The following is a 27,763-nucleotide window of genomic DNA, read 5'->3' on the forward strand; positions in this document are numbered from 1 at the left end:
GGAAAGCTCTCAGTTTTTCTCATTGAGGGTGGTATTAGCTGTGAGCTTTTTGTAGATAGTTTTTATGATATTAAGGTATGTTCTCTCTATGCCTATACAACAGTTTTTATCAAGTGTGTTGCATTCTGTCAAATGTTTTTTCTGCACCTCCTTCCTTTTATTAATGTGGTGATTCACATTGCTTGATTTGTGAAGCTATTCCTTAGCAGCAAAGGAATAAATCCCATTTGGCCATGGTGAATAATTTTTTTTTCCAATTTATTTATTTTCAGAAAAACAGTATTCATTATTTTTTCACCACACCCAGTGCTCCATGCAAGCTGTGCCCTCTATAACACCCACCACCTGGTACCCCAACCTCCCACCCACCATCCACTTCAAACCCCTCAGATTGTTTTTCAGAGTCCATAGTCTCTCATGGTTCATCTCCCCTTCCAATTTACCCAAAAGCACATACCCTCCCCAATGTCCATAACCCTACCCCCCTTCTCCCAACCCCCCTCCCCCCAGCAACCCACAGTTTGTTTCGTGAGATTAAGAATCACTTATGGTTGGTCTCCCTCCCTATCCCATCTTGTTTCATGGATTCTTCTCCTACCCACTTAAGCCCCCATGTTGCATCACCACTCCCTCATATCAGGGAAATCATATGATAGTTGTCTTTCTCCGCTTGACTTATTTCGCTAAGCATGATACGCTCTAGTTCCATCCATGTTGTCGCAAATGGCAAGATTTCATTTCTTTTGATGGCTGCATAGTATTCCATTGTGTATATATACCACATCTTCTTGATCCATTCATCTGTTGATGGACATCTAGGTTCTTTCCATAGTTTGGCTATTGTGGACATTGCTGCTATAAACATTCGGGTGCACGTGCCCCTTTGGATCACTACGTTTGTATCTTTAGGGTAAATACCCAGTAGTGCAATTGCTGGGTCATACGGCAGTTCTATTTTCAACATTTTGAGGAACCTCCATGCTGTTTTCCAGAGTGGTTGCACCAGCTTGCATTCCCACCCACAGTGTAGGAGGGTTCCCCTTTCTCCGCATCCTCGCCAGCATCTGTCATTTCCTGACTTGTTGATTTTAGCCATTCTGACTGGTGTGAGGTGATATCTCATTGTGGTTTTGATTTGTATTTCCCTGATGCCGAGTGATATGGAGCACTTTTTCATGTGTCTGTTGGCCATCTGGATGTCTTCTTTGCAGAAACGTCTGTTCATGTCCTCTGCCCATTTCTTGATTGGATTATTTGTTCTTTGGGTGAATAATCTTTTAATGAATTGTTGGACCCAGTTAGCTAGTATCTTAGTGAGAACTTTTGCATCCATGTTCATCAGGGATATTGGTCTCTAATTCACCTTTTTAGTGGGGTCTTTGTCTGGTTTGGGGATCAAGGTATTGCTGGCCTGCCTCACAGAAAGAGTTTGAAGTATTCCTTCCTTGTCTAGTTTTTGAAACAGTTTCAGGAGAATAAGTATTAATTCTTCTTTAAATGTTTGGTAGAATTCCTCTGGGAAGCCATTCAGCCCTGGACTCTTATTATTTGGGGTATTTTTTAAAGGTCTTATTTATTTATTTGACAGAGATCACAAGTAGGCAGAGAGGCAGGTGGAGAGAGAGGAGGAAGCAGGCTCCCCGCCAAACAGAAAGCCCGATGTGGGGCTTGATCCCAGGACCCTGAGATCATGACATGAGCTGAAGGCAGAGGCTTTAACCCACTGAGCCACCCAGGTGGCTCATATTTGGGGAATTTTTGATTACTGCTTCAATTTCCTTCCTCGTATGGCTCTGTTCAGGTTTTCTATTTCTTCCTCTTCCAGTTTTGGTAGTTTATAAATTTCTAGGAATACATACATCCTTCTAGATTGCTTAATTTGATGGCATATATTTGCTCATAATACTTTCTTTTAATTGTATTTCTTTGGTGTTTGTTGTGATCTCTCCTCTTCCATTCATGATTTTATTTATTTGGGTCCCTTCTCTCTTTTTTTTTAATAAGTTTGGCTAGGCATTTATCAGTCTTATTAATTCTTTCAAAGAACCACGTCCCAGTTTTGTTCATCTGTTCTACTGGTTTGTTTTGTTTTGGTTTGGTTTTGGTTTGGTTTACTTCTATATCATTGATTTCTGCTCTAATCTTTATTAAATCTCTTCTCCTGCTTTATTGTCTGTTCTTTTTCTATCTCCTTTAGATTTAAGGTTAGATTTGTATATTTGAGACATTTCTTGTTTCTTGAGAAAGGCCTGTATTGTCGTACACTTCGCTTTTTTTTTTTACATTTGGATTTATCAATCTTTTTTTATTATGAGAAATATATCTTTTCTATCATGAACAGTGAATTTTGAGTCGTAGTTAGAAACACCCCTCCAAGATTATAAATGAATTTTGATTATGATTTATTCTGATATCTTTACAGTTTCACTTTTTTTTCACATTCAAATCTTGGCTTCAGTTGCAGTCTGCTGCATTTTTTTTTTATTTAGTTTTTTTCAGTGTTCCATAATTCATTGTTTATGCACCACACCCAGTGCTCCATGCAATACATGCCCTCCACAATACCTACCACCAGCCTCACCCATCCCCCCACCCCACCTTCCCTCCAAAACCCTTAGTTGGTTTCTCAGAGTCCATAGTCTCTCATGGTTTGTCTCCCCCTCTGATTTCCCCCCAACTCACTTCTCCTCTCCATCTCCCAATGTCCTCCGTGTTATTCCTTATGCTCCACAAATAAGTGAAACCATATGATAATTGACTCTCTCTGCTTGACTTATTTCATTCAGCATAATCTCTTCCAGTCCCGTCCATGTTGCTACAAAAGTTGGGTATTCATCCTTTCTGATGGAGGCATAATACTCCATAGTGTATATGAACCACATCTTCCCTATCCATTCCTTCATTAAAGGGCATCTTGGTTCTTTCCACAGTTCGGCGAATGTGCCATTGCTGCTATAAACATTGGGGTGCATATGGCCCTTCTTTTCACTGCATCTGTATCTTCGGGGTAAATACCCAGGAGTGCAATGGCAGGGTCATAGGGAAGCTCTATTTTTCATTTCTTTTTTTTTCCAATTTATTTATTTTCAGAAAAACATTATTCATTATTTTTTCACTCTTAAAACCATCTTTGCTGCATCCCAGAGGTTCTGAACTATCGTGTTTTCATTTTCATTTGCTTCCATGCATTCTTTAAATTCTTCTTTAATTTCTTTGTTGACCCATTCATTCTTTAGTAGAATGTTCTTTAACCTTGAAGGTATTTTTAGTACTAAGTTGTTGGAATGACTCAGTGGCCAAAAGGGAGAAGGATGAAGGGGATCTTAGAGAAGCAAAAAAAAAAAAAGAAGAAGTTATTCCAACCCTAGGCTGAAGCTGATAATTCTACTTTGGCTGCTGTGCTGCTGGGGCACCAGGCACAGGACCACTGAGGAGAGGAATCGCAGTGATGCCGTGAATGCTGAAAAAGTGCTGCACTACTCCTGCAATAATCAGAATGGGGATGCAGTGTCCCCACCACTGCCTCCTCTGCCTCCTCTTCCTCCCCCTCCTCTTCTTTTTCTCCTTGTCCTTCTTATTCTTATTCATACACTTAAACAGACCACTTCTTCCAATTGGCTAAATGTAACCAAAAGCCTATTAGCAAAAGAATCTGGGAGATGCCCTAAGCAGTCTTCTAGCCCAAACAATGTAAAATAAAGGACATAAGGGTGAATGTAGGGTTTGTAAATGTGACAATGCTGGGTCAAGAAAAGAAGTTTTCCAGACCTTGGAAACCCTGGTCTGTACATGCCCTGCAGAGCAATCAGTTGCTTAGCTTAAAGGGTGGATCTCTCACATTCACTGCCCCCAGTAAATATATAGACATGTAGGCAAAGGACAGATGTGATTTCTGTAACTCTCCTCCAAGGCAAAATATTGTAATTTGGGGCTCTAGAGGCCTGTGAGTTTTTCTTCAAACTCTGGGAACTTTAGAAATTACCAGACAGCCTTCTGAAAGGATATTTTTAAATTACAAATTATTAAAATACAGGTAAATGGTTCTACTATGCAGTGAAGACCACTATTAACATTTAGGTATATCTCAGTCCAAACTTCTATGAAAAATGTCTTTATGGTACATTCTTATACATAGTCATAATTATAATTTATAAGCAATTTTGTTTTTATCATTTTATCTAACATAAATTAAACATTTTCCATTTCCAAAAATATTTTAGCTTCTATTTTATTTTACAAAAAAAAAGGCCATTATTATTTAACAATTCCCCTACAATTGAAAATTTCATTTATGTAGCAATTGTTCCAAAGAGTTTTCCCCCTTCCTCCCTACTTTTTTCCATGTGTTTCTCCTTTTTTTTCTTTCTTGCCTTTTTTTCCCCCTGATTTAGGAAATCAGAAGCATAGGATTGAATTATTCTTAATTCCTTGTTCATAGTGCACTGTCATAATCAATGCACACATATACTACTTTATTTCATTTTTCTTTTTGTTAGGTTGTTCATTTATTTATTGAGGTATTAAAAACCATGCCCCTCCAACCTATAAACTTAAATTTATTCATAATTAAATTTACCTTTGATTTCCTCCCTATTCCATCATCTGAGAAGTTATACATCACCTTAAATTTTGTGGATTTTTTAAATTATGTTAGTCACCATACAGGATGTCATGTAGTGTTCCAAGATTCATTGTTCGCATATAACACCCAGTGCTCCATGCAATACGTGCCTTCCTTAATACCCATCACCGGGCTAACCCATCCCCTCATCCCCCTACCTCCTAAAACCCTCAGTTTGTTTCTCAGAATCCATAGTCTCTCATGATTCATCTTCCCCTCCAATTTCCGCCCCCCCCGCCGCCTTCCATCTCCTAATGCCCTCGTGCTATTCCTTATGTTCTACAAGTGAAAGAATGGGCAGAAGACATGAATAGATGCTTCTTCAAAGAAGACATACAAATGGCTAACCGACACATGAAAATTTTGTGTTCATGAATTTCCTTGAAACGTTTATAAACTTCCTTTCATATGCTATTATTATCTGATTTTGTTATCAAAAACAGGCTATGCTTACAACTTTACATTAATATTACTTTCAAATGTCTTTGAAAAATCACTCAATTGATTTTAGAAATTAGTTGTATAAATCCCAGGTATATCCAAATCCAGATATCTACATACCAGAAAAAGAAAAAAGAAACACCCATCTAGCTATTTATTATCCTTTGAATTCAGGAACAGGTCTTGATGTGGTTTGTGTCCTGCTTGCTTACCTAATATCATTTTCCAGAGATGGGCACAGCTTTCTAACATAACACTAGATTTTGCTTTCTGAGTCTCTCCTCTCTTCATTTTGTATCTACAGCTCCTTTTCTGTCAAGAGAATATATATATCACAAACCTTAAACTCAATTACCCCATTTGAGGCTTGTTAGCATAGTGATGAAAAGCAGTTTTTAAGGTCTTATGATATAAATTTTAATCCTGATTCCACCAATTAATAGCTTTATAAACTTAGACCAGATATTCTACCATGCCTCATTTTCCTCATCTGGGGTAAATGAAGGAAATAAACATCCCAGCTCATACAGCTGTTCTGAAGAATTAGTTATCATGCCAAAATGTGTGGGACACTACCTGGAATTTGGTATGTTATTAATAAACCTTCATTATTTTTTTTTATTCTGGTCTTATTCACTTCTAAAACTTTGAAAACATGCCAGGTCTTACCATTAATGCACACCTCAATCTTCTTCAATCTGGCCAATGCTCCCACTGTTCCTTACAGACATCAATACACCATAAGTCTAAAATCCAATAGGTACTCTGTATTTCTAATCGTTCAGAATCAAACTGCTGCATTTGTCACTATTGATTGCTCAGTCTTTCACCATCTCTTCCTTGGCTTTTGTGACCTGCCTTCAGCCATTTCCCTGAAAACCCTCCCTGATTGTTAACCCAACTGATCACTAAAATATTCATCTGAGAGATATTTATGAATTCAAATCATGAGAGCAAAGAAAAATAACTTGAGATCAATGCGCAGCTTTCCTTGGCTTTCCCAAATGCGACATACTGAGACTGAGCACACAAAGGATGTTGCCACCTACTTTGCCTCATTTCAAATTCATTAAGTGCCTGAGATTTTTCATCAAAGTTAAAGCTTCAACATAGAAGTTCCAAAAGCCCACACTAAATAGAATCCCCTGAGCTTTTAAAATTTTGTTTGTTTGTTGTGTGAGTCTAAAGTTGGGCCTCAAGTTAGGACTCCAGAGAATAAAAGACATTGGATCTTTGGTCTCCTGGGGTGCCAGGCTCTGCTGGTCAATTACTGACTGCTTAATCTACACTTGCCCTTCTAAAGTGTTATATCTGGGACTCACTCTCTTCATGGATTCTCTTAGTACAACAGTATTTAGAGTCAGAGAGAAAACGAAGAAAAGAAAAAAAAATAGGAACAACAGACACCCAAGGAGTTGGACTTAAGACTACCAGAGAGAAGCCCCCCACACCTTTTTTGGAGGATTTGAGAGTCTTTGTACAGCCAGTAGGAGAAAAAGGCAGGACCAAGCTAAAGCTCGGAGGATATGCGCCTTGAAGCTTCAGCCTTTGAGAGTACCTAGCTTTAGGTAAATAATTTTCATAAACTTACTGTAACTTCCCTTAGAAAAAAATTAATAATCTGAAGTTCCTGTAATCAGTCCTCATGAACATAGAGATCTCATGGCCTGACGTAAAAATCAGAGTGGCAGGAAATCTTTTGAGCCACAAAAGCCCAGAGCTCGGTAATCTCTCAAGGACAGCTCTGGAGTTTTTCTCTCTCTCTCTCACCTGATAAATTCTTTTCCTCTCTTCATATACCTTCTCTTTCTGACACTCTGAGGTGTGTCTTTTCACCTGAAACTTTTTATTTGCTCGAGACTGAGCCCCCAAATCTAAGAAAATTCATATTCTCCACACATTGAGGTCTCTGTGTTCACCTACTCTGAGCAGCTACTTGGGAAAAACTCTCTGGTGTTGATGACTGATATTGGGCAACGGGAATGGAGACTTCATACATTCTGGTATAAACTCTGCATTGCCTAGACCCTAAGAGTATGAAATTAGAGTAAACCAACTGGGACCATAACAGTCAGGAACATTGGGCAGAATACATTTTCAGAGTAGGTGGTTCATGTTTTATCCTTTTCAAGGATCCACTTACATGTGCCACAGAATGTTAATTTTTTTGCTATTAATGACTCCCTCAATCTCCCAAATTGGTCACACTGATGCAGGTGCTGAAGCACACAGGAAAAAGGGCAGAAGTCAAGAAATATTTAGAAAAAAAATTTACTCATGCTCCTTTTCCATGCCTCCTTCTTTCCGCCCTTCTTACAGTTGAGGGACTCCCAGGTTCTTAGCAGATTTATAATGCTTCTGAGTATATAAACTTTTCTACTTTTGGTCAGTAAATAGAGGAAATACTTAATCTCTCCCTCACTCTTCCTTTTCTTATTAATCCATCCATCCCAGAATTTGTGAAATTAACTAACATTTTTTGCATATATAAATTTATTTATTTTTTTTCCAATTTATTTATTTTCAGAAAAACAGTATTCATTATTTTTTCACCACACCCAGTGCTCCATGCAAGCCGTGCCCTCTATAATACCCACCACCTGGTACCCCAACCTCCCACCCCCCCAAGTAAATACATTTGAAATTGACAAAGTGTTAAAAACCTGTATTTGTTTTCTTTGTCAAGGGAGGTTTCCCAAATACTCCTCCCTTTGGAAAGGATGTGATTAAGGTACATTACCAAACTGCCTGAGCTCAAATTAGAAGTTCTCCACTTGGTGCCTATTTGACCTTGGGCAGAGTTCTTTTTTTTTTTTTTTTAATTTATTTATTTATTTGACAGAGGGAGAGAAATCACAAGTAGGCAGAGCAGCAGGCAGAGAGAGGAGGGGAAGCAGGCTCCCTGCTGAGCGGAGAGCCCAATGTGGGGTTCGATCCCAGGACCATGACCTGAGCTGAAGGCAGAGGCTTAACCCACTGAGCCACCCAGGCACCTCTTGGGCAGAGTTCTTAAATGCTGTCTGCCTCAGGTCCTCATCTGTTTAAAAGAAAGAAAAAGGATGTATCATGGGTCTCTTACAAGAAAGAACTAGGTTAATATATGTAAAGTGCTTAGATTAAGCAGTATCTTTTCATTATCATCACTGTCATCATTATTAGATCTAAAGAGATTAATGTTGTGACTGATTAGAAGTGCCACTCTATGTTTAAACACAGTCATTCCAATGGAATAAATATCCAATGATAAAATGAGATGACTCCTTAAGAAAAAAAAAATCAGGAGGCCTGCGTGGTTCAGTCATTTGGGCATTTGACTCTTGATTTCAGCTCAGATCATGAACTCAGGGTCCTGAAATTGAAGCCCACATTGGTTTTCACCTCAGGAGGGAGTCTGCTTCTCTCTTCCCTTTAGCTCTGCACCACCCCCACTCCCACTTGCACACAATGCTCTCTCTCTCTCTCTCTCTTTTTCTCTCTCTCTCAAATAAATAAATAAATCTTTTTAAAAAACACAAAAATCTACATCATAGTGATCTATAAAGCAGATCAGACAGAACCGAAGGTTGAAGACATGTTTAATAAGTGCTCATATATGACTCTTTAATGGAAATTAGGAAGCCAAGCTAACTTCTAACTTCTGCATTGACCTCTTTTTTCTCTTTGAGGATCTAGGATGTCCCTTCTCCACCTATTCTAAATCTAGGCTGTATCTCATGAACTTCAATGTGAACTGAAGGCACTGTGATCCTTCTGGATGAGTAAGTGCTCACACTGTAAATAAACAGTAAATGTGAAAGAAATGAAGCAATTATAAGCCTAATTCATACAGAAAATCCCAAACACAGAAATGTTCATATTCTTAAACAAAGCAGTCTCAATTTACTTTTTAATTTTGTTTTATTTACTAATGTAGAGAACAGAAAATTGTTTTCTTCTAACAGGACTTGACAAAAGCAGAGATAAGAGGGGTCATTGAAAGTTATTTTTTTCAACAGTTTGTTCTCCTTCCCTGTTAAATTTAAGTTGCCATCTATGCTGCATATAAGCCTAGAGCAGAACTGAGATGGAAATTGAATTGAAGAAAATCCCATAGCTTGTAAAGTGTTTAAGTATTCAATATTAATACTGGGGAAATAATCAAAAAGGACAAGCGCTGGGAAGGTGGCTGCTCTACAGGATTAAACTTCCTGTGAGCCCTTTGGGCAACATCAAGGCCAGATTCTACAGTTTCATGACAAAACTCAAGAATACAGGGTAGATATGAGCACAAGGGGACAGGCCAGAATTTCTGTGGCATTACAAAGCCAGGCAAGATGTTTCAAGAGGCACAACCTAAGTAAATAGCCCTAGGGAAAGGCTAAACAGAATCCCTGAATACTAGACAGGAGTGACAAAGTCAGGGGAAAAAAAAACACAAGTATTTATAAAAATAATTAAACAGTTGTATATGCTCTGCTAGGCACTGAGAAGAAGACAACATGGTATATACAACTGTTTAACTATGGGCAATTATAATTATATATTCATTATACGGTGAATTATACATTCACTGCCAAGTCTTCTTTGGAAGACACGGTATGATAGAGACACCTCTTAGAGTCCTATATAGTGCAACTAAATACTGACTATTCACATTGGCAATTTAGACAAGTAACATTACCTCTGATACTCAATTCTCTTCTGTAAAATGGATTCAGCAAGCTCTGCCCTCAATCATTTTACTCTACCCTCCGCCATACACCATATGTATACAAAGACACTTGTATACATACAAGCACACATACACTAAGATTCTGATAACATGTTTCAGTCTTGCCCCAAAGATGAAATTGACAATATATGTGAAATAGATTGTAAAAAAGCTAAAGGAAGACAAAATAATGTCATTGAGCAATTTAGCAAGGTTTTAAATGGGAGTAAGAAACTGAGTGATAATCGTCAACTAATCTTCAACAAAGCAGGAAAGAATGTCCAGTGGAAAAAAGACAGTCTCTTCAACAAATGGTGTTGGGAAAATTGGGCAGCCACATGCAGAAGAATAAAACTGGATCATTTCCTTACTCCACACACAAAAATAGAGTCAAAATGAATGAAAGTCCTCATTGTGAAACAGGACTTCATCAAAATCATTGAGGAGAACACAGGCAGCAACCTCTTTCACCTCACCTGTGGCAGCTTCTTCCTAGAAACATTGCCAAAGGTAAGGGAAACAAGGGCAAAAATGAAATATTGGGACTTCGTCAAAATAAAAAGCTTTTGCACAGCAAAGGAAACAGAATGGGAGAAGATATTCACAATGACATATCAGATAGAGCTAGTATCCAAAATCTATAAAAATCTATAAAGAACTTATCAAACCCAAGACCCAAAAACAAAACAAATAATCCAATCAAGAAATGGGCAGAAGGCGTGAACAGACATTTCTGCAAAGACGACATCCAAATGGCCAATAAATACATGAAAAATTACTCAACATCACTCAGCATCAGGGAACTACAAATCAAAACCACAGTGAGATACCACCTCACACCAGTCAGAATGGCTAAAATTAACCAGTCAGGAAATAATAGGTGTTGGTGAGGATGCAGAGAAAGGGAAACCCTCCTACACAGGGAATGCAAGCTGGTGCAGCCACTCCAGAAAGCAGTAGGGAGGTTCCTCAAAAAGTTAAAAATAGAACTACCTTATGACCCAGTAATCACACTACTGGGTATTTACCCTAAAGATGCAAATGTAGTGATCTGAAGGGGCATGGGCACCCCAATGTTTATAGCAGCAATAACCACAATAGCCAAATTATGGAAAGAAATTAGATGTCCATTAACAGATGAATGGTAAAGAAGATGTATTATATATATATATATATGTATATATACATATATATGTATAGTATATAGATGTAGTATAAGATGTATAATATATATTATATAATATATATATATATTATGAGTCCATCTAAAAATGAAATCTTGCCATTTGCAACAACGTAGATGGAACTAGAGGGTATTATGCTAAGTGAAATAAGTCAATCAGAGAAAGACATCATCTCTCTCTGATATGAGGAATTTGAGAGGCAGGGCGGGGGTTCATGGAGGGAAGGAAGGGAAAAATGAAACAAGATGAGACCGGGGAGGGAGACAAACCACAGGAGACTCTTAATCTCAGGAAACAAACTGAGGGCTGCTGGAGCAGGGAAGGGAAGGATAGGATGACGGGGTGATGGACATTGGGATGGACAGGGAGGGACATTGATATGCTATGGTGAGTTGTGTATTGTGAATTGTTTAAGACTGATGATTCACAGACCTGTACCCCTGAAGCAAATAATACATTGTGTGTTAATTTAAAAAAAAAAAAGGAAAGAAAGAAAGAAACAGTGATAGAGGAGAAATTACAAGGTTTGCAACATCCATTACAGATCGTTCTCTAAAATATGCAAATTACAGGTAATATTGCTAAGCAGTTTCTATAGAAGGAAACTGACTAAATTAGTCATGGTTAAGGTCTGGATGAATTTGTGAATTCCTTCAGTGATCTCTGAGATAGAATATCAACTATAGGGTGATATCATACTGAGATTGACCTATTCAGAATTGAAGCAGAATATCAGTCTGGGAAGAAAGGATATAAAAAAAATCAATGAGGAAAAACAAGAAATATAAGCTAGTTATGTTCAAGCCCCCTCTTCTGGTAATTGAGTGTGGTCAACAGAAGTTTGAGGTTTATGCTTATTTTTATTTCTAGGGCATATCCTCTCTAAATGTCTTTGAGGAACCACAGCACCATCACAGAGTTCATCCTCCTTGGCCTGACTGTTGACTCCCACATCCAGGTTCTGCTCTTTGTGCTTTTCCTTGGGATTTACCTCTTGACTATAATGGGAAATCTATTGATGTTGTTGGTCATCAGGGCAGATTCCCAACTCCACACACCTATGTACTTCTTCCTGAGTCACCTCTCTTTTGTGGACTTTTGTTTCTCTACTGCCATAGTGCCTAGGCTGCTGGAAAACCTCCTGTCTCAGAGGAAAACCATCTCAGTAGAGGCTTGCCTGGCTCAAGTCTTCTTTCTGTTTGACTTTGGAGGAACAGAAGTCTGCCTACTGTCAGCAATGGCCTATGACCGTTATGCTGCTATCTGTCACCCACTCCTCTATGGCCAGTTATGAATAATCAGCTGTATATGCAGCTTGTGTGGGGCTCATGGAGCTTGGGGTTTCTAGATGCACTCATTAATATCCCTCTGATAATAAACTTGGATTTCTGTGAGGCCAAAACCATCCATCACTACAGCTGTGAGCTGCCCTCCCTCTTCCCTTTGTCCTGCTCTGATGTCTCTATCAACCTCACTGTCCTGGTCTGTTCCACACTCCTGCATGGCTTTGGTACATTCTTCCTGATCTTCATCTCCTATGTGCACATTGTCTCCACCATCCTGAGCATCAGCTCCACCGCAGGCAGAAGCAAGGCCTTCTCCACTTGTTCCTCCCACCTCACTGCAGTGAGTTTCTTCTATGGCTCAGCTTTCCTCCGTCATCTAATGCCAACCTCAGGCTCACGTCTGGAGCTGATCTTCTCCATACAGTATGGTGTGGTCACTCCCCTAGTGAATCCTTTCATCTACAGCCTGAAAAACAAGGAGGTTAAAAATGCATTGAGAAGAACCTTGGGCAAGTTTTTGCAAAGTGCAGATAGCAAACTGTGAATGGAGATTATTAGAAGTTAGGCTCGAACTGCATGCATGATGATATCTGTTAGGTTGATGTTAAGTAAAATTGCTGAAAGCACATCTTGTTAAATGCTGACAGATGGCATAGTGAACAATTTTATCACCCAAATTCAGTATATTTTCTTCTAATTTTTTATACATAGGGATTTTAATTGAACAAATTATTGAGCAGTCTCAGTAAAGTAAGAACATGAATCATTTTTAATTTTTCCATCATTGAATATAAGTGAGTTCTATAAATGACCTTTACCTATATCTAAATAGATTTGTGGCAGATTTTTAGCATTTGACTTACTTTTATTAAAATATAACATACATAAATGTACATAACATATGAGGATATAGCACAATAAGCTTTCTCAAAGAGAATATGATCAAAAAGCTAACGAGCAGATCAAGTCCCCCTTTGCAATGCTATCCCAGCCTCACAGGTAATCTATGGCCATACATTACTTTTCCCTTCTCTTGTTCTTCATATAAGCAAAATCTACCATCTATTTCTTTTGTGTCCGACTTAATTCACTCAATATTGTACTTAGCTAACTCTCCAAGCATAATGCATTTGTGTATTTTTTGTTCTCAGTGTTGCATCATTTTCCATTACATGAATACATAATTTCTTAATCTGTTTCTGTTGTAGGATATTTATGTAACTTTTGGTTTATGGCTATTCTGAATAGTGTAGCTATCAGTATTCTTGTACACATTGACCAGAGACACTTCTGTTTTGCTTTGTTTTAGTATATATCTACAGATGGCTTTGTGTGATCATAAGGTAGGCATTATGCTTCCACTTCCAAAGTGGTTGTAAAATTGTATATTCCCATAGTAGTTTATGAGAATTCCAGTTGTCCCATATGGTAAGTACACATGGTATTTTATGTGGTTTTTTCCCATTTTCCAATTCTAGTGAGTTTTGAATGCATCAAAAGTTGTATTTGCATTTCTCTGATAGCTAATAAAATTAAGCACCTTTTCCTCTTCTGCCCTGTGGATTGACTTTCATTCTCTTAATGTTGTTTTGATGAAGAGAAATTCTTAATTTTACTAAAGACCATATAATCATTTTTTATAACTTGCCATTTTGTGCAAGGTTAAGAATTTTTTCTTTACTCCAAGCTTATGAGAGTATTCTGGGTTTTCTTTTATTATTATGTTACATTAGTGACCATAGAATACATCATTAGTTTTGATGTAATGTTCCAAGATTCATTGTTTATGTATAACACCCAGTGCTCCATGCAATACATGCCCTCCTTAATACCCATCACCTGGCCAAACCATTCCTCATCTCCCCTTCTAAAATCCTCAGTTTGTTTCTCAGAGTCCAGTCTCAAATGGTTCTTCTCCCTCTCCATATCTCCCCCTGCCTTCATTTTCCCCTTCCTTCTCCTAATGTCCTTTATGCTATTCCTCATGTTCCAAAAGTAATTGAAACCATATGATAACTGACTTTCTCTGTTTGACTTATTTCACTCAGCATAATCCCCTCCAGTTCCATCCATGTTGATCAAAGGTTGGGTATTCATCTTTTCTGATGACTGAGTAATATTCCATTGTGTGTTTGGACCACATCTTCTTTATCCATTTGTCTGTTGAACATAGTACTAGAAGTCTTAGCAACAGCAGCCAGACAACAAAAAGAAATAAAAGCTATTCAAATTGGTAAAAAACAAAAGTCAAACTCTCTCTCTTCACAGATGGCATGATACTATATGTGGAAAACCCAAAAGACTCCACCTCTAAAATACTAGAACTCATTCAGCAATTCAATAACGTGGCAGGATACAAAATCAATGCACAGAAATAAGTTGTCTTCTTATAGACTAACAATAAAACTGTAGAAAGGGAAATTAGAGAATCAATTCCATTTACAATAGCACCAAAAACCATAAGATACTTTGGAATAAACCTAACCAAAGAGGTAAAGGTATCTCTACTCGAGGAACTACAGGACACTCATGAAATAATTGAAGAAGACACAAAAAGATAGAAAAATATTCCATGCTCATGAATCACAAGAATAAACATTGTTAAAATGTCTATGCTGCCCAGACCAATCTATACTTTCAATATCATCCCAATCAAAATACCATCGGCATTTTTCAAAGTGCTGAAACAAACAATCCTAAAATTTATATGGAAGCAGAAAAGACCCTGAATCGCCAAGGAAACACTGAAAAAGAAAAGCACTCCTAGTCATGCAGCATATCCTAGTGTTCTAGATAGGGCAAAAAAGAAGTGGGCCTCTTCCTTATCCCATACAGCTGGGAAGCCAGGTGCTTACTCACATACTCCCATTTTCCTCCATGGGAGAAACCGTGAGCTGAGGAGATCTTTCTTGGTGCTGAGTTGTGCCACTTTGGGGGAGGGGTGACATGGATACAGAATAAGTCTTCCTCTTACCCACTCCAATGCATCCAATCTTGGATATTTTCTCCTCCAGCAGTGTACTGGAACTTCTTCCTCTTGTGCCTGTTTAGGAGGGTGTATTAGTAAGGCTTCTCCAGAAAAATAGAAACAGTTGGGTGTGTGTGTGTGTGTGTGTGTATACACACAAAATAAGATTTATTTCAAGGAATTTTCCAATATGATTGTGGAGGCTTGGTGATTCCAAAATCTGATAGAGGAGGCTGGCAGACTGGAGTTTCAGGAAAGAGTTGCAGTTTAAGTCCAAAGCCATCAGCTGGTGAACCAGGTAGAGCTGATGTTGCAGATGAAGCTTAAAGGCAGTCCACTGGAAGAATCTCCTCCTGTTTGGGAGAGTACAGCCGTTTGTTCTATCCAGTCCATTGGATCAGGCCCAGTCATATTATTGGAAGGAAATCTGCTTTGCTCTAAATCCACCCAAATTAAATGATAATCTCATCCAAAATATCCTCACAGAAACATCCAGGATAATTGTTTGACCAAATATTGGGCACCATGGCCCAGCCAAAATTGAGACATACACAAAGGAGATATAATAAAAGTGAGAAATGTTAATTTAAAAAAGTGAGAAATGTTTTTAAGTACAATGACATATCAAACTTATGTTTTTGGTAGCGGTTCATTTTGGAAAAAAAATTATTATTTTTTTTATCAATACCTTACTCTACATATTTTAAAAGACTTAAAACATCCTCCCAAGTTTTAGAATAACAATATCTCACCATCCACCAAAATAGCCTGGAGAAATATTCAGAACGCTTTGGACTATGTGGCATTTGTCATGAATGAACTGATCCATGCCAGTCACCTTAATTATCATGGATGAAGAGATTGGAGCTGGGAAGGAAACTATTTTTTTAAATAAAATTTTAACTTTAGAATAGTTTTAGGTTTACATAAAATATGCAAAGATAGTGCAGAGCATTCCCATATGCCCCCTGCTCAGTCTCCATTATTATGAGCATTTTACATTAGTGTGGCACATTTACCACAATTAATGAACCATATTGAAAAATTATTACTAAAGTCTACAATGTATTCATTTTTCCTGAGTTGTCACCTAAAGTCCAATTTCCAAGATTCCACTCAAGATAGCACATTACATTTAATTCATGTCTCCTTAAGCTCCTCTTGATTGTGACAGTTCTCAGACTTTGTTTCTGATGACATTTACAGAGTGTGCAGTTATGCTCTACTTCATTGAGAGTACAGTTTCTCTACGGGGGCAGAGGATCATCAGTCAAGAGGTACAAAGGCCACAGCTGTGATTGTATGGACAGATGTTGGAGGATAAACAGAAGGGGAAGGGGACCTCCAGAAGCTAGGTATTGGAAAGTAATACCCCAGTGCAAAAGTGTCCTGCGCCTGGGGACCAATGGAAGCTTGGAGACCAGTGACTGTGGGAGGGGAAGGGACTTATAATAGCGCTCAAACGGAACACAGGGTCTTAAGGGACAAATGCTAGGACTGAGTGGCCACAGCCACAGACTTGAGCCTGTGGATCTGGTGCTGGCTGATGCTGCTGCTGGTGCCCAAGAGGACTTGGCTTGGATCGGTACCCACAGATCCTGGGTTGCCGCTGCAGGGAGCCTGGGCCTGGGCCTGCCTGGACTGGGATCACTCGGTTTTGGTGGCACTGGTGGGGGGGAGTGCATAGAAAAGTGTGGACCAGCTTCTACTGCTGAGAGGATCACTGTGGGTATGCACCTCCTGTGGGAGGCTGTGGTATTCAGCAATGCTTACAGAGGGGGAGACAGTGTGTTCTGGAGGATTCAGAGAGAAGTAGACTGTGGCTTCTCCTCTGGGGCAGAGGTCTGGGTGTGGGCATTTTCCTTTTCTCTGACCCTCTGAAAAGACATGAAAAGCCACCAGAGAACAAAAGCAATCAAAGAACAAAAGCCCAAAAAACCGCTTTCCATGGAGTCCAGCCCTTTGACAGTGGGAAGGGCAACTCTGGCCAAGCAGGATTGACTGTAAAACATTGTAGCAGTCCCCTCCTCCAGAATACAAGATAGGAGAACAAGAGGACAACAACCCCAGGGTCCTTATAAAACAGAAAAACCCCAAAACTAGGGGAAAATGGTATATTAAGCTCCTGGTGTTGTCTCACAGCCTGTGTATTTCTTAGATATAATTTTTCTCTTTTTAAAAATTCTTTCTCATGTTTCTTCTGATTATTTCCCCCTACTTTTCATTTCAACCAAATGTTTAATACAACATATTCTACAGTAACTTTTTTAATTGAACTTTTCACACATATACTTTTTTCTATTTCTTTATATATAGATATAGTTATAAGCTTCACATTAGTCTTTTTCTCCCTGTTCAATACTACCTTTATATATAGAGCAGTTTTAATTTCCCTGTCTCTCTGAGAAGTAATGTTCTCTAACAGAGAGAACAAAATTCACCCAGGAAGAAGTGAAATACCCTACTTTGACCACCCCAAGCAATTATAGCCACATTCCCTTCATGTCTCCCCTTTTATTTTTTTTTTATTTTTGGGGGGTGTGTGGGGGTCTTTTTGATTGCTTGTTTGTTTTTGTTTTTGTATCTTATAAATCTTATTCTTCAGTTTCATTTTGGCTGAGGTTTTTGGTGGTGGCTTCTGATTGCTCCAAACTTTCCCAGGGTGCACCTTGCCTGGATTGTGGTTGATATTTTCAGCTTACATCCCCTCAACCACAGCTCAACAGAATGACTAGGAGGAGGAAGTCCCAACAAAGAAGAGACCCAGAGAAAATGGCCTCTCCCGCAGACCTAATGGATATGGATATAAGCAAGATGTCAGAAATAGACTTCAGGGTTACAGTTATGAAGACAAAACTAGGCTGGATAAACTATTAATGACAACATAGATTCTGTAAGGGCAGAAATGAAAGCTGATTGGGCAGAACTTAAACATGCTAACAATGAGACCCAGTCTAATCTAGATACTCTAATAGCTAGAGTAAACGAGGCAGAAGAACTAATTAGCAATCTAGAAGACAAACTGATAGAAAAGAAGGAACAGGAGGAGGCCTAGAAGAAACAGCTCAAATTCCATGAAAACAGAATTAGAGAAATAATGATGCCATGAAACATTCCAGGGTCAGAATTATTGGGATCCCTGAGGGCATGGAGAGAGAGGACTAAAAGACATATATGAGCAAATCATAGCTGCGAACTTCCCTAATCTGGGGGAATGAAATAGCATTTGCATCTTAGAGGCTGAGGGGACTCCTCCCAAGATGAAGAAGAACAGACCAACATCTGAATACATAATAGTAAAATTTGCAAATCTTAGAATCAAGGAAACCATCTTTAGATTTTTTTATTTCTATTTATTTATCTATTTATTTGTCAGAGAGAGAGAGAGAGCATGCACAAACAGGAAGAGAGGCAGGCAAAGGCGGAGAGAGAAGCAGGCTCCCTGTGGAGCAAGGAGCCTGAAGTGGGACTTGATCCCTGGACCCTGGGATCATGGCCTGAGATGAAGGCAGTTGCTTAACCAACATAGCCACCCAGGCGTCCCATCAAGGAAACCATCTTAAGGGCAGTTAGGAGGAAGAGATTACTTACTTACAGAGAGAAGAACATCAGAACAATGTCAAACTTATCCACAGAGACCTGGCAAGCCAGAAAGGGCTTTTAAGACATATTCAGGGTACTAAATGAGAATAAAATGCAGGCAAGAATTCTTTACCCAGCAAGGTGGTCATTCAGAATGGATGGATGAAAAAGGAGCTTCTAGGACCAGCAGAAACTAAAAGAATATGTGACCACTAAGACATCCCTGGAAGAAATACGGAGGGGGTTTCTATAAAAGGAGAAAGACCCCAAGAGTGATTTAGATTGGAGATTTATAGAGACAATATATAGAAATAAGGACTTCACAGGCAACATGATGACAATAAAATCATATCTTTCAATAATCACTCTCAATGTGAATGACCTAAATGCTCCCATAAAATGGCACAGGGTTGCACATTGGATAAGAAGACAGAACCCATCCTTACGTGGTCTACAAGAGACTCCCTTTAAACCTAAAGATACCTCCAGACTGAAAGTGAAGGGATAGAGAACCATCTTTCATGCCAATGGACCTCAAAAGAAAGCTGGTGTAGCAATTCTCCTATCAGACAATTTAGATTTTAAGATAAAGATTGTAGTTAGAGATACAGAAGGACATGATATCATTCTTAAAGGGTCTATCCAACAAGAAGATCTAACAATTGTAAATACGTATGCCCCCAACGTGGGAGCAGCCAATTGCATAAACCAACTGTTAACTAAAATGAAGAGACATATTGATAATAGCACACTAATAGTAGGAGACATCAACACTTCACTCTCAGCAAGACAGATCATCTAAGCAGAAAATCAACAAGGAAAAAAGCTTTGAATGACACACTGGACCAGATGTACCTCATAGATATATACAGAACATTCCACCCTAAAACAACAGACTCTTCTCAAGTGTGCATGGAACTTTCTCTAGAATAGACCACATACTGGGTCACAAATCAGTCTCAACTGATACCAAAAGATTGAGATTATTCTCTGCATATTCTCAGACCACAATGCTTTGGAACTGGAACTCAGTCACAAGAAAAAGTTTGGAAGGAATTCAAACACTTGGAAGCTAAAGACCATCCTGCTCAAGAAAGTTTGGGTCCACTAGGAAATCAGAGAGGAACTTAAACATTGCATAGAAACCAATGAGAATGAAGACACATCGCTCCAAAACCTATGGGCTATGGCAAAGGCAGTCCTAAATGGGAAACACAGAGTCATCCAAGCCTCACTTAAAAAAAAAAAAAAATCCCGAATACACAAACGATCTTTACACCTTAAGGATCTGGATATTCAAAAACAAATTAAGCCTAACCTATGCACGAGAAGGAAAATAATTAAGATTAGAGCAGAGATCAATGAATTAGACTTGAAATACAATAGAACACATCAACAAAACTAGAAGCCAGTTCTTTGAAAGAATTAATAAGATCGATCAACCACTGGCCAGACTTATCCAAGAGAAAAGAGAAAGAGAGAAAGGGCCCAAATTAATAAAATTATGAATGAAAGGGGTGAGGTCATGACTAATACCAAAGAAATAAAAATTATCAGAAACTATTATCAACAGCTATATGCCAATAAATTTAGCAACCTAGAAGAAATGGATGCCTTCCTGGACATTTATAAACTTCCAAGACTGAAACAGGAAGAAATCGACAGCCTGAGTAGACCAATAACCAGAAACGAGATTGAAGCAGTGATCAAAAACCTCCCCAAAAACAAGAGTCCAGGACCTGATGGATTCCATGGGGAATTCTACCAAACATTCAAAGAAGAAATACTACCTCTTCTCCTGAAGCTGTTTCAAAAAATAGAAACAGAGGGAAATTTTCCAGACTTTTTCTATGAGGCCAGCATTACCTTGATCCCAAAACCAGGCAAAGACCCCATCAAAAAGGAGAATTACAGACCAATATCCCTGATGAATACCCACGCCAAAATTATCAACAAGATCTTAGCTAATGGGATACAACAGTACATTAAAAGGATTACTCGTCATGACCAGGTAGGATTTATCCCTGGATGCAAGTGTGGTTCAACATTCACAAATCAATCAATGTGATAGGACACATAAATAAGAGAAGGGATAAGAACCACATTTTATGCAGGAAAAAGCATTTGACAAAATACAACATCCATTCCTGATTAAAACTCTTCAGAGTATAAGGATAGAGGGAACATTCCTCAATTTCATAAAATCCATCTATGAAAAACCCACAGTGAACATCATTCTTAATGGGGAAAAGCTGAGAGCCTTTCCCTTCAGATCAGGAACACGACAAGGATGCCCTACCTCACCACTATTGTTCAACATAGTACTAGAAGTCCTAGCAACAGCAACCAGACAACAAAAAGAAATAAAAGCTATTCAAATTGGCAAAAAACAAAAGTCCAACTCTCTCTCTTCACAGATGACATGATACTTTATGTGGAAAACCCGAAAGACTCCACCTCCAAATTACTAGAACTCATTCAGCAATTCAATAATGTGGCAGGATACAAAATCAATGCACAGAAACAAGTTGTCTTCTTATAGACTAACAATGAAACTGTAGAAAGGGAAATTAGAGAATCAATTCCATTTACAATAGCACCAAAAACCATAATATACCTTGGAATAAACCTAACCAAAGAGATGAAGGATCTATACTCTAGGAACTACAGAACACTCATGAAACAAACTGAAGAAGACACAAAAAGATAGAAAAATATTCCATGCTCATGGATCAGAAGAATAAACATTGTTAAAATGTCTATGATATGCCCAGACCAATCTATACTTTCAACGTCATCCCAATCAAAATACCATCGGCATTTTTCAAAGTGCTGAAACTAACAATCCTAAAATTTGTATGGAAGTGGAAAAGACCCCAAATCGCCAATGAAATGTTGAAAAAGAGAAACAAAGCTGGGGGCATCATGTTGCCTGATTTCAAGGTATATTACAAAGCTGTGATCACCAAGACAGCATGGTATTGGCACAAAAAACAGACACACAGACCAGTGGAACATATTAGAGAGCCCAGATATGGACCCTCAACTCTGTGGTCAAATAATCTATGACAAAGCAGGAAAAAAATATTTAATGAAAAAAAGACAGTCCCTTCAAATATGGTGCTGGGAAAATTGGACAGCTATATACAGAAGAATGAAACTCAACCATTCTCTTACACCATACACAAAGATAAACTCAAATGGATGAAAGACCTCAATGTGAGACAGGAATCCATCAGAATCCTAGAGGAGAACATAGGCAGTAACCTCTTTGACATCGACCAGAGCACCTTCTCTCAAGACATGTCTCCAAACGCAAGGAAAACAAAAGCAAAAATTAACTTTTGGGATTCATCAAGATGAAAAGCTTCTGCACAGTAAAGGAAACAGTCAATGAAACAAAGAGACAACCCATGGAATGGGAGACGATATTTGCAAATGACACTATGAAGGGCCTATATCCAAGTTCTATAAAGAACGTCTCAAACTCAACACCCAAAAAAACAAATAAGTCAAAAAATGGACAGAAAGTATGAACAGACACTTCTCCAAAGAAGACATACAAATGGCTAACAGACATATGGAAAAATGTTCATCATCATTAGCCATCAGGGAAATTCAAATCAAAACCACATTAAGATACTATCTTACATCAGTTAGAATAGCAAAAATTGACAAGGCAAGAAATGACAAATCCTGGAGAGGTTGTAGAGAAAGGAGAATCCTCTTACCCTCAATGCAGGTTGGTACAGCCACTTTGGAAAACAGTGTGGCGGTTCCTCAAAAAGTTAAAAATAGAGTTACCCTCTGACCTGGCAATTGCACCCTGGGTATTTACTCCAAAGACACAGATGTAGTGAAGGGTCACATGCACCCCAGTGTTCATAACTGCAATGTCCACAATAGCCAAGCTACTGAGACGCCCTTCAACAAATGACTGGATAAAGAAGGTGTGGTCCATATACACAATGGAAATTACTCAACTATCAGAAAATGTGAATACCCAACTTTTGCATCAACAGGGATGGAACTGGAGGAGATTATGCTGAGTGAAATAAGTCAAGCTGAAAAAGTCAATTACCATATGGTTTCACTTATTTGTGGAACATAAGGAATATCATGGAGGATATTAGGAGAAGGAAGATAAAAATAAAGGGGGGAGCAATCAGAGGGGACTAGGAACCATTTGAGACTACGGTCTCCAAGAAACAAACTGAGGGTTTTAGAGGGAATGGGGTGGGTTGGCCTTGTGATGGGTATTAGGGAGGGCATGTATTGCATGGAGCATGGGGTGTTTCTTGCAAACAATGAATCATGGAACACTACATCAGAAACTAATAAAATACTGTATGGTGACTAACATAACATAATAAAAAAATATGGAAAAGAGAAATAGTAAAAATAAAACAAGAATCTTCAAAATGTGTAAATGATGAATCATATATTAAGGATTGAATATTTGATAAGGATTTTTTAAAAAATTATGCCATTAAAGGGGGGAAGAAATTTTGAAAATCAAAACTATTGCATGGAACACTGGGTGTGGTACATAAACAATGGATCTTGGAACACTGAAAAAAGAAAAGAAAAAGAAAAATAATCAGAACTGAAAATCCCTTGAATCATCAAGGAAGGTAAAATAGGAAGATAGACATGCAATATGGCATAATAGGAAGGGCTAGAAATAGGTCAATCATGTATGACATTTTAAAATTAGGTAAATGCAGGTTTTTCAGTGACTGTATCACTAATCACAGATAATTTTTTTCAAGCTAAATCTTTTGGTTCTTTCCATAGTTTGGTGACCTTTTGAAAGAAGGATTTAGGTAGAATTGGAGCACCCCCTCACTCTGGGGAAGGTCTGTTGAGAACTGTGCCCAGGTGGGAACAGAGACACTATGAGATGGGATGAAAAAAGATGAAAAAAAGACCACCAGAGCAAAACTGTCCCTTGAGTTTCCTTAGAAATTTCCTGGGATTCCAGAGCTTGGAAACAGAACTGCTGACTACTTTCAGGCCATGTTTTGCCTGAGCATGGAGTTAGAGGAATTCTTCCTTCCTTAAACTCCTGCGTACATTGGTGCAGCAAACCCCTCAAGCCACCTGAGGGTGCCAGTGCATGTATAGCCTTGGGTTGGGTTTCTATTTCCTATTCTCCCAAGCATGTACCCCCATGGGTACCCTTACTTGTCTGATCCTTACTGAAGTCTTATTTGTAAATTTCCCCTTATTCCTCCCATTCTCCCTTCTATCTCATCCTCTACAAATCTCCTTTTCCTTTCCCTTCCCTTCTCTTTTCTGCCTGAGGAGGGTCATGTTTACATGATTATCTGGTACACCAGTTTTCTGTTGGCCCTCAGCCCTATGCTTGTCTAATGTACCTGGCTTTATATTATCTTGACTAGATGCCCACAGAAGACATCTCCTGGATTCCCAGACTGGTGGCTTCTGGTTAGGCGAAGCCAGTGGCAAGTGTGGTAGCAACTAAGAGAAGCAGCTAATCTGGTTCTGAGTGAAGAAGGCAGTATCCCTTCAGCATCCGCAGCATCCTTGTTGATGACCTGCCACCTTACCTCAGCATGTCCTCAGCATCCCAGCAATGGTGCCCCAGTGACACACTAGGGCTGATGACCACCCCAGAAAGAGGAGATTCTCTCCTTGTTGCCAGCAGGTAAATGTACCAGGAGGGGCACAAAGTTTGGAAATTGTTTGTGAACCTGGCTTTGCCTCTGTCAGCCATTTTTTAGGTCTTTCCATCTTTTCTACAAGTCCCTGTCTAGTCCAAAATTATCCCCAACCTTCCTCCCAACTCTGTTGGAAATTTATGATTATTATCAGTGGCCTTGGTGCTTTTATTTCTAGCAAAACTTCTCCTCTAAATATTAGACCCAATAAGAATTCAGTTTCCTGGGATGCCTGGTTGGCTCAGTCAGTTAAGCATCTGCCTTGGCTCAGGTCATGATTCCAAGGTCCTGGGATCTAGTCCCGAATTGGGCTCCTTGCTCATCAGGGAGTCTGCTTCTCATTCTGTCTGCTCTGCCTGATGCTCTCCCTGCTTGTGCTCTCTCTCTCTCTCTCTCTCTCTCTGACAAATAAATAAATCAATCTTTAAAAAAGAATTCAAAAAATGGGCAGAAGATATGAACAGACACTTCTCCAATCAAGATATACAAATGGCTATCAGACACATGAAAAAATGTTCATCATCATTAGCCCTCAGGGAGATTCAAATTAAAACCACATTGAGATATCACCTTACACCAGTTAGAATGGCCAAAATTAACAAAACAGGAAACAACATGTGTTGGAGAGGATGTGGAGAAAGGGGAACCCTCTTACACTGTTGGTGAGAATGCAAGTTGGTGCAGCCTCTTTGGAGAACTGTGTGGAGATTCCTCAAGAAATTAAAAATAGAGCTTCCCTACGACCCTGCAATTGCACTCCTGGGTATTTACCCCAAAGATACAGATGTCGTGAAAAGAAGGGCCATCTGTACCCCAATGTTTATAGCAGCAATGGCCACGGTCGCCAAACTATGGAAAGAACCAAGATGCCCTTCAACGGATGAATGGATAAGGAAGATGTGGTCCATATACACTATGGAGTATTATGCCTCCATCAGAAAGGATGAATACCCAACTTTTGTAGCAACATGGACGGGACTGGAAGAGATTATGCTGAGTGAAATAAGTCAAGCAGAGAGAGTCAATTATCATATGGTTTCACTTATTTGTGGAGCATAACAAATAGCATGGAGGACAAGGGGTGTTAGAGAGGAGAAGGGAGTTGGGGTAAATTGGATAGGGAGGTGAACCATGAGAGACTATGGACTCTGAAAAACAATCTGAGGGGTTTGAAGTGGCGGGGGTGGGTGGGAGGTTGGGGTACCAGGTGGTGGGTATTATAGAGGGCACGGATTGCATGGAGCACTGGGTGTGGTGAAAAAATAATGAATACTGTTTTTCTAAAAATAAATAAATTGGGGGAAAAAATCCTCTAATAAAAAAAAAGAATTTAGTTTCTTGACAATTTTCTCAGTTCTAATCTTAATGGGAATGTTTCATAATTAAAAGGAAGAGTAAGTCCATTGTTTTGTCCCTGAATAAAGTAAATATGAACCGAAGCAAGCAGTAGCTCTTGGATCTTCCCAGGCATTTCAAAGGAGACTGGCTGTTATGTTTTGTAATTTTGTTATGAACAACAAAAATTTTCTCTACATCTATTATTCAACCATCTGATAAGATTCTTCCCCATTTCCCAGTCATCCTCTACCTATTCTCTGTTTTCTGAGCTGTTGTAAACATTTTTGCAACATTCTTTTCAGAGCTACTTTTATTTCCTTGTTCTTCAAGCTGTAGACAAGGGGATTCACGAGAGGAGTGATCACACTATACTGTATGGAAAAAATTAACTCCAGTGGGGAACTTAAAGTCGGCATGAGATAGCGAAGAAAAGCAGATCCATAGAAGAAGCTCACAGCAGCAAGGTGGGAGGAGCAGGTGGAGAAGGCCTTACTTCTGCCTGAGGTGGAGCTTATGCTCAGGATGGTGGAAGCAATGTGAGCATAGGAGAAGACGATCAGGAGTAAGGTTCCAGAGGCATGAATGATGGCAGAGCACACAAGGACTGTAAAGTTGGTGGAGATGTCAGAGCAAGATAGAGAGAATAGAGATGGCACTTCACAGCTGAAGTGAGGCAGGACATAAGCCTCGCAGAAGTCCAAATTCCAAGCCATAAGGGTGTTAATGAGAGCATCCAGAAAGCCCAGTACCCATGAGACCCATACTAGACCCTCACACAACTGTTTACTCATCAGCTGGCCATAGAGCAGAGGGTAGCAGATGGCAATGTAGCGGTCATAGGCCATGGCAGAGAGCACAACAACTTCAGTTCCTGCAATGAAAAACATAAAAAATGCCTGAGTGAGGCAGCCTTCTACTGATACTGATTTCTTCTGAGACAGGAGATTCTCCAGCATCTTGGGCACAGTGACTGAAGTTAAACAAAGATCCATGAAGGAGAGGTGACTCAAGAAAAAGTACATGGGGGTGTGGAGATGGTAGTCAGTCATAATCACCCCCATCATCATCAGGTTCCCCATGGTGGTCAGGAGGTAAATATCTAAGAAAAGCACAAAGAGCATAACCTGCATGTGGGGGTCAGCAGACAGTCCAAGGAGGGTAAATTCCATGATGGTGCTGTGGTTTCCTAAGACCATGATAGAAGATGTTCCACTGGAATGAAAGCACAAAGAAGCATGAAATGTTCACCTTCTTTTTGTGCCACCCACCTCAGGACTTTTAGTTCATTCTATGTATGCATATATCTCTCTCTTCAGTATGCTCATCTTTTACAGAGTGTATTTTTTAAAAATCCACTCTCCCTCCCTTCCCTGACTTGATTGCCAGCTGCACAGCTCCTGAACCCTGAACCAGCCCGTTTGTGCTTTTTCCGCTTGGCTCCCTCACACAAATAGCTCTGGAGACCTATACATATCTTTTCAGTTTAGTCTATGACTGATCGGTTTCATCTCCTTGAATTGTCCTTTCATTTCATCCTGCACGACTACCAATCAATTTATATCCAATACACTTACTTCTTGGAAAAGTGGTTCTAATCATCTCTGGTTTCTTGAGCTACACAGTCTGAAATGTGAGTGAAACTCTCCATTCAAAAGCTTGCAATAGTCCAATATTACATAATAATAACATGCTATATTTATTATATTTCTAAGTATTCATGTGTCTCTCTCTAGTATATTTGGTTATTTGATTCAAGGGACAATTTTAAAATGTACGTGTGTGTGTGTGAGTATGCATGTGGTGGGGAATGGGGTTAAGAAAGGATATTGCTAGTTTGTATTTTTTTCCCCAATTTATTTATTTTCAGAAAAACAGTATTCATTATTTTTTCACCACACCCAGTGCTCCATGCAAGCTGTGCCCTCTATAATACCCACCACCTGGTACCCCAGCCTCCCACCCCCCCGCC

At 39.1% G+C, this 27,763-nt stretch overlaps 2 protein-coding genes across 2 annotated transcripts; one reads left to right on the top strand and one right to left on the bottom strand.

The window, feature by feature from the left end:
• The first annotated feature begins 11,822 nt into the window (after positions 1-11,822).
• On the top strand, positions 11,823-12,766 carry LOC122890953 (olfactory receptor 8S1-like). Its single transcript, XM_044226376.1, is given in 2 exon segments — positions 11,823-12,222; positions 12,225-12,766. Coding segments are annotated over 2 exon segments (942 nt in total).
• A 13,267-nt stretch (positions 12,767-26,033) lies between these two features.
• LOC122891720 (olfactory receptor 8S1-like) lies at positions 26,034-26,990 on the bottom strand. Its single transcript, XM_044227596.1, has one exon. The coding sequence runs from the start codon at positions 26,988-26,990 to the stop codon at positions 26,034-26,036; it is 957 nt and encodes a 318-aa protein (XP_044083531.1).
• Positions 26,991-27,763: the final 773 nt, after the last annotated feature.

Source organism: Neovison vison, chromosome 12, assembly GCF_020171115.1.
Source record: "Neovison vison isolate M4711 chromosome 12, ASM_NN_V1, whole genome shotgun sequence".
Classification (NCBI taxonomy): domain Eukaryota; kingdom Metazoa; phylum Chordata; class Mammalia; order Carnivora; family Mustelidae; genus Neogale; species Neogale vison.

Excerpts from the sequence above, each read along its gene's own strand:
- LOC122891720 (XM_044227596.1), bottom strand. The coding sequence starts at position 26,990 with ATGGTCTTAGGAAACCACAGCACCATCATGGAATTTACCCTCCTTGGA.